The 7,870-nt window shown below is 42.5% G+C and overlaps 1 protein-coding gene across 1 annotated transcript in view; it reads left to right on the top strand.

The window, feature by feature from the left end:
• clcn1a (chloride channel, voltage-sensitive 1a) overlaps positions 1 to 5,515 on the top strand; it is a 49,040-nt gene extending 43,525 nt beyond the window's left edge. The window contains exons 18-23 of the mRNA XM_062990041.1: positions 186 to 267; positions 354 to 439; positions 544 to 585; positions 1,328 to 1,432; positions 4,765 to 4,851; positions 4,940 to 5,515. Of these exons, the coding sequence (XP_062846111.1) occupies positions 186 to 267; positions 354 to 439; positions 544 to 585; positions 1,328 to 1,432; positions 4,765 to 4,851; positions 4,940 to 5,398 (861 nt within the window). The 3' untranslated portion in view covers positions 5,399 to 5,515. The remainder of the gene's footprint in view (positions 1 to 185; positions 268 to 353; positions 440 to 543; positions 586 to 1,327; positions 1,433 to 4,764; positions 4,852 to 4,939) is intronic.
• The last annotated feature ends 2,355 nt before the right edge of the window (positions 5,516 to 7,870 follow it).

The following is a 7,870-nucleotide window of genomic DNA, read 5'->3' on the forward strand; positions in this document are numbered from 1 at the left end:
CACTGCAGTGCTGAGACTACAGTCAGTAATTGTAGAACTACAAAGTGCTTCTACATGGTAAGTGGAGCTGATAAAATGGACAGTAAGTGTAGAAACAAGGAGGTGGTTTTAATGTCATGGCTGATGTCTGTTATTATAGTTTAAGAATTTTTTAATTAACCCCTGGGTCTCTCTCACTATCTCAGAGTTCGCCCACTCACGAGGAAAGAAATGGCCCCTTACCTTCATCTAAACCACCAGAGCCCTCCACCAATCACACCCCTCCTGGTGAGTTGATGCTATTCATAGGAAATAATCACAGATCAGCACCTACTGATCTAACACTGGTAATTTTTGCCTTGTTTTTACTCCAGATAAAGGTCCTATCCAGTCTTTCAGAAAATCTCTGTACAACTTCTTTTCCTCCGCTTCACAACGACAAGCAGAAGGACAGACAAAGGTGCAGTTTTATTCAGCTAAAATAATTAAGTGCAGTTCAGATTTTTAAAACATAAAATAAGACAATTACAGAATTAATGAAGTAATATGTTTTACTTTCCCTAGGAGTCAACTCATCCCTTTACTGATACAATGACAGCAGAAGAGGTTGTTTGTTTAAATTAACATATTAATTGTAATTACACTTGTAAGGGGCGTGTATGTCATAGCAGCTGCCATCAATCAGCCAGCAGAGGTCGTAATTGCACCAGTTATGAGGCACCCTGGTCCGGCTCATCCCACCCTGAACAACAGCCAATCATTGTTCATGTGGCTGCACAGCCCAGACGGATGGCAGAGCCAAGATTCGATACGATGTATTCGAAATCCCAGCTCTGTTGTGCTAGTGTGTTTTACCGCTGTGCCACCTGAGCGGCTGGGTGGTGGGATTTTAATGATTCATTCATTGTTGTTTTATCTAGTTTTTAATGTTTCTTTTTAATACTAATAATAGTATAACTTTTTATTTTAAAAAACCCAAAATGCATTATGTCACATAATCCTAAAAGGCTTTTCTTTCTCAACTGGTAAGATATAATTCTAGGACAGGGTTTTTCAAACAAGACAAATGGGTGGCAGACAAAAATAAAATAATTAAATAAACAAATTGTAACAGGCACGTAAACAGGCTTTACGTTAAATCTTGTAAACCACAGTGGGACCAGATTGCCACAATTTTAATTCATTTTTTATATTTTCAAATCCTCCATTTATTCAGTTATTCAATCCTCAAACTGCCATAAAGTGCATATCTCTTACAGGTGTTGATTAACTATTGCCATCTGCAGTACCAAAAATTCAGAGAATCAAACTCTGCCGTGTCTGACACAAGTGCTTTTGATTAAATCAGATTAAAGCATGGGAGGAGGCTGAGATAGACAAGCCACTGGAACTTGATCGAATCAAAATAGATCCTTCGCCTTTCCAGCTGGTGGAGAGAACATCACTGCACAAGGTGAGCTGAACCTACGACGTCCTGCATTCTGTTAATATTTGATGACATAAAACATGCCGGTAGATAGATCAACTACAGTAAACTTTCAAGGTGTTAGGGGTTTTTAATGGGAAAGCGCAGGAGGCACAACAGGGCCCAACAGCAGCAACGTGGCAGTGGTGGGGCTTGAACCAGTGACGTTTTGATTACTAGTCCAGTACCTTAACTGATAGGCTACAACAGCCCCTTAACCTAAGTTAGAGTGTCATCTGTGTCACTGGCCTTGTCTTGCAATCAAAAAACACAGTCTGCAATGCCTAAGAGTCTGAAAGGCCATACAGTCATCTCCTTACCACTGCAACAGCGACTCCTACTGTCTGGTTTGGACACCAGCAAGAGTGCTGGAGGAATATACAGGGTGAGCCATTTATATGGATACACCTAAATAAAATGGGAATGGTTGGTGATATTAAATTCCTGTTTGTGGCACATTAGTATATGGGAGGGGGAAAACTTTTCAAGATGGGTGGTGACCATGGCGGCCATTTTGAAGTCGGCCATTGTGGATCCAACTTTAGTTTTTTCAATGGGAAGAGGGTCATGTGACACATCAAACTTATTGAGAATTTCAAGAAAAACAATGTTGTGCTTGGTTTTAACGTAACTTTATTCTTTCATGAGTTATTTACAAGTTTCTGACCACTTATAAAATGTGTTCAAAGTGCTGCCCATTGTGTTGGATTGTCAATGCAACCCTCTTCTCCCACTCTTCACACACTGATAGCAACACCGCAGAAGAAATGCTAGCACAGGCTTCCAGTATCCGTAGTTTCAGGTGCTGCACATCTCGTATCTTCACAGCCAATCTTCACAGTATCTTAGACAATTGCCTTCAGATGACCCCAAAGATAAAAGTCTAAGGGGGTCAGATCGGGAGACCTTGGGGGCCATTCAACTGGCCCACGACGACCAATTCACGTTCCAGGAAACTGTTCATCTAGGAATGCTCGGACCTGACACCCATAATGTGGTGGTGCACCATCTTGCTGGAAAAACTCAGGGAACGTGCCAGCTTCAGTGCATAAAGAGGGAAACACATCATCATGTAGCAATTTCAAATATCCAGTGGCCTTGAGGTTTCCATTGATGAAGAATGGCCCCACTATCTTTGTACCGCATATACCACACCATACCATCAATTTCTGTGTTCCAACAGTCTTGGAGGGATCTATCCAATGTGGGTTAGTGTCAGACCAATAGCGGTGGTTTTGTCTGTTAACTTCACCATTCACATAAAAGTTTGCCTCATCACTGAACAAAATGTTCTGTGTAAACTGAGGGTCCTGTTCCAATTTTTGTTTTGCCTATTCTGCAAATTCAATGCGCCAATCTGGGTCATCCTCGTTGAGATGCTGCAGCAGCTGGAGTTTGTAAGGGTGCCATTTGTGAGTAGCTAATATCCGCCGAAGGGATGTTCGACTGATGCCACTCTCCAGTGACATGCGGCGAGTGCTACGCTGTGGGCTCTTGCTGAATGAAGCTAGGACAGCCACTGATGTTTCTTCATTAGTGACAGTTTTCATGCGTCCACATTTTGGCAAATCCAACACTGAACCAGTTTCACGAAACTTGGCAAGCAGTTTGCTAACTGTAGCATGGGAGATGGGTGGTCTCGTAGGGTGTCTTGCATTGAAATCTGCTGCAATGACCCGGGTACTGCGTTCACCAGACATCAACACAATTTCTATCCGCTCCTCACGTGTTAACCTCTGCGACATGTCAATGGCTGTAAACAAAGAGAAGCTTGTAAATAACTCATGACAGAATAAAGTTACGTTAAAACCAAGCACACCATTGTTTTTCTTGTGAAATTCTCAATAAGTTTGATGTGTCACATGACCCTCTTCCCATTGAAAAAACTAAAGTTGGATTCAAAATGGCCGACTTCAAAATGGCCGCAATGGTCACCACCCATCTTGAAAAGTTTTCCCCCTCCCATATACTAATGTGCCACAAACAGGAAGTTAATATCACCAACCATTCCCATTTTATTTAGGTGTATCCATATAAATGGCCCACCCTGTAGAAACATAAGGTCTGTCTCAAAACATAGTGAGCTCTCTACATAAACAGCATTTTATGTCATCCTACACATGCTCCCGAAAAGAAGGCGGTCTAAATTCTTACATACACTATATTGCCAAAAGTATTCACTCACCCATCCAAATCATTGAATTCAGGTGTTCCAATCACTTCCATGGCCACAGGTGTATAAAACCAAGCACCTAGGCATGCAGACTGCTTCTGCAAACATTAGTAAAAGAATGGGTCACTCTCAATAGCTCAGTGAATTCCAGCGTGGTACCGTGATAGGACGCCACCTGTGCAACAAGTTCAGTCGTGAAATTTCCTCGCTACTAAATATTTCACAGTCGACTGTCAATGATATTATAACATTATATTATAAGTGGAAGTGATTGGGAATGACAGCAACTCGGCCACGAAGTGTTAGGCAACGTAAAATGACAGAGCGGGGTCAGCGTATGCTGAGGCCATAGTGCGCAGAGGTCGCCAACTTTCTCCACAGTCAATCGCTACAGACCTCCAAACTTCATGTGGCCTTCAGATTAGCTCAAGAACAGTGTGTAGAGAGCTTCATGGAATGGGTTTTCATGGCCGAGCAGCTGCATCCAAGCCTTACATCACCAAGCGCAATGCAAAGCGTCAAATGCAGTGGTGAAGAGCATGCCTCCACTGGACTGCAAGCCAGGCCTTCTCGTCCAACATCAGTGTCTGACCTCACAAATGCGCTTCTGGAAGAATGGTCAAAAATTCCCATAAACACACTCCTAAACCTTGTGGAAAGCCTTCACAGAAGAGTTGAAGCTGTTATAGCTGCAAAGGGTGGGCCGACATCATATTAAACCCTATGGATTAAGAATAGGACGTCACTCAAGTTCATATGCGTGTGAAGGCAGACGAGCGAATACTTTTGGCAATATAGTGTATCTTAAAATGCTGCCTACTAAGGTGCCTTAATTCTGAGTGATTGACAGAATAACAAAGAAGCATCTGGCATTAGGCAGTAGGCAGCAAGATAGATGACTAGGTTCAGCCAGACTCATTGTGTGATTCTCATTCAAAATTTAAGGTTTGTGTTCAGCGAGTTAATGTTTTTCATTCATGTAGCATTCAAGTGCCTCATGTTTACTGGTTGATTTGCACTATGAGGCAGTCCTAACTATCCTACAGCAATTCAGTTAGCAATCGCTTCGTCAAAATGTCCAAGATGTCGAAGTGTACATTTAGTAGGGCCCTAATTATGATCCTTTGACCTTTCTTCTCCCAAACAGACGCATACATTGTTCTCCTTACTGGGGCTCAGTCATGCTTATGTGACCAGCATAGGCAAGTTAGTGGGAGTTGTGGCCCTGAAAGAGGTAAATACCCATCTACGTATCCATTAAACAACCAACAATCCATTTAAACTGATTAAAAACTTTAAAAGCAACCGTTTCTTGTTATTAGCTTCAGAAGGCCATTGAAGGCTCGACACGCAGCGGTGTTCACCTGCGCCCCCCTCTGGCCAGTTTCCGCGACACCCTCCGCAATTTGTCCAAATCAGCCCCAGCACCTTCAGCCACATCCTCCCCCATGTCCTCCACTTCCCCCGTCTCCAGCCAGCTCTCAGCGCCAGCGGCCCCACAGATCCCCACCCCGGCTCCTCCACCACCTGTCAAGAAGCAGGAAGAGATGGAGGTATGGATTGAAGGAGTGAAACGGGATGTAGTGGTGGAAACTAACAGCTCAAGTACAGGAAGCAGTAGTGGCAGCGAGTCAGAAAGCAGCAGTGGGACAGGAAGTCCTAACAGCAGCCCAGCTCTAGGTCCTACCTCTCGTCCGTCCGGCAATCCCTCAACCCCGATACCTGTTCCTGAGAACGAGAAAGACGGTGAGGAAGAGAGCGAGGACGAGGAACCTGTATAACAGCTGTGAATAACAGCTGGATTCTTTGCTTTGTTTTTATACAGTACAATGGTTTAATGTATTTTATTCTGCTTTTATTTTCATTTTTATTTTAAACCACTGTGGTATTGCTTTGGAAATGTGCTTACTTGTGGATATTTGTGTTGAAAGACACAAGTATTTAGATTTTGCTAAACTGTGCACATTTACTTTTTCCATAAGCCCTGATCAGACTGATAGTCCCTGCTGCTGAAATCAGCATTTTGATCAGTTCTGTGGACAATTTTGACTTATGAAATATAAAAATATATATAATAATATATATAATAATAATAATAAATATATATGAATATATTAAAGATAATTGTACTTTTTCAAGGCAAAGTACAGAGGAACTTTGATTTTACACACTACAAGGGGGGTGCACTGGTCCGTAAAATGCGATTGTCTGAAACAGTGAGGTTTTTTTCCAGGGGGTTAAACATGCACAAAAACAGTAAAATTAACAACGTGAATAAATATGTTAATATGTAATGTAAAACCTGTAAGTAAATATTAAAATTGTCGTACTGTACTCACTTTCTTAACCCCTTATCCAGTCAGGGTCGCAGGGGGGTGCTGGAGCCTGTCATAACTTTTTAATGGGCGCAAGGCACACAGTAACATGGCAGGGCAGACACATACACACACACACCCATTCACCTATGGGACAATTCAGTTTCTCCAATTAACCTGACTGCATGTTTTTGGACTGTGGGAAGAAACCGAAACTCGCGGAGGAAACCCACACAGACACGGGGAGAACATGCAAACTCCACACAGAAAGGACCCGGACCGGTCCACCTGGGGATCGAACCCAGGACCTTCTTGCTAATTAGGCGACAGTGTTACCCACCGAGCCACTATGCCGGTACTACTGGGGAGAAATTTCATTCCTTGTGTGGTGATCGTATAGTGGGAACTCTATTATCTATTATGGGAACTCTAGTATCTATTATTCTGAGTCTGAAGCACTGTTGGTGGCTACTGGAGCAGCGCTGGTACATAACTACAACACTAGAACCTGCAAAAAGTGAAGCATAAAACACAAAGAAAAAGGCGAGAACAAAGCGAGCCTCCCGACAAAACAAAGCCTATCACTTATGTAAACAGAGAGATGTGCACCGGCTGGCAGACAATTACTGAACTACTGGTCTTGGTACGTTTCTCAAGGGAATTTTAAACAATCTGACCGGACATTCGGTTTTCCAGATTTTGTCCATTAAATCCAAAATCGAGGTTTGTTAAATCGAGGTTCCACTGTAGAACAATCAGTGACGAAGCTTTCTTTAAAATTGTTAGAGGTCTGGATGAATTTATTGTGCCGAAACAAAACATTACCCCCCTCCCCTACCCTTTTAAAAATTGAGAATGCATATTTTATAACAATTGTACAAGGACTAGCTGATAATGTGCTGGTATTAGATACCACAGTACTCTTTCAGATGTCTTGTGGAGTCCATATCTCAGCTGGTCAAAGACAACACAACGTAATTGGACGGTGGTTTTACTGTTATAGTTGGTTGGTGTATATAAAACTTTGAACACAACCATAAACTGTACACTGTTTACACTGATAATGTCAATTTTATCAGCTCCACTTACCATATAGAAGCACTTTGTTCTACAATTACTGACTGTAGTCCATCTATTTCTCTGCATGCTTTTTTAACCTGCTTTCACCCTGTTCTTCAATGGTCAGGACCCCCCACAGAGCAGGGATCATTCTCAGCACTGCAGTGAGACAGACATGGTGGTGGTGTGTTAGTGTGTGTTGTGCTGGTATGAGTGGATCAGACACAGCAGCGCTGTTGGAGTATTTAAATACCGTGTCCACTCCCTGTCCACTCTATTAGACACTCCTACCTAGTTGGTTCACCTTGAAGATGTAAAGTCAGAGACGATCGCTCATCTATTGCTGCTGTCTGAGTTGGTCATCCTCTAGACCTTCATCAGTGGTCACAGGACGCTGCCCACGGGGTGCTGCTGGCTGGATGTTTTTGGCTGGTAGACTATCCACTTATACCAGCACAACACACACTAACACACCACCACCATGTCAGTGTCACTGCAGTGCTGAGAATGATCCACCACCCAAATAATACCTGCTCTGTGGTGGTCCTGACCATTGAAGAACAGCATGAAAGGGGGCTAACAAAGCATGCAGAGAAACAGATGGACTATAGTCAGTAATTGTATAGCTACAAAGTGCTTCTATGTGATAAGTGGAGCTGATAAAATGGACAGTGAGTGTAGAAACAAGGAGGTGGTTTTAATGTTATGGCTGATCAGTGTACTTGTAAGAGTTACTGTTTAGATATTATTATTTAGGTATGGATTATTTTATGCAGCGCTCTTCAATCCTCTTTCTTTTATTCTCAGGTTGCTCTGATGTCTTTAAACAACTCAATAACAATTTAACAACCTAGTAGTAAATATGCTCTGTATGCATTA

This window comes from Trichomycterus rosablanca, chromosome 2 (genome assembly GCF_030014385.1).
Source record: "Trichomycterus rosablanca isolate fTriRos1 chromosome 2, fTriRos1.hap1, whole genome shotgun sequence".
Lineage (NCBI taxonomy): Eukaryota > Metazoa > Chordata > Actinopteri > Siluriformes > Trichomycteridae > Trichomycterus > Trichomycterus rosablanca.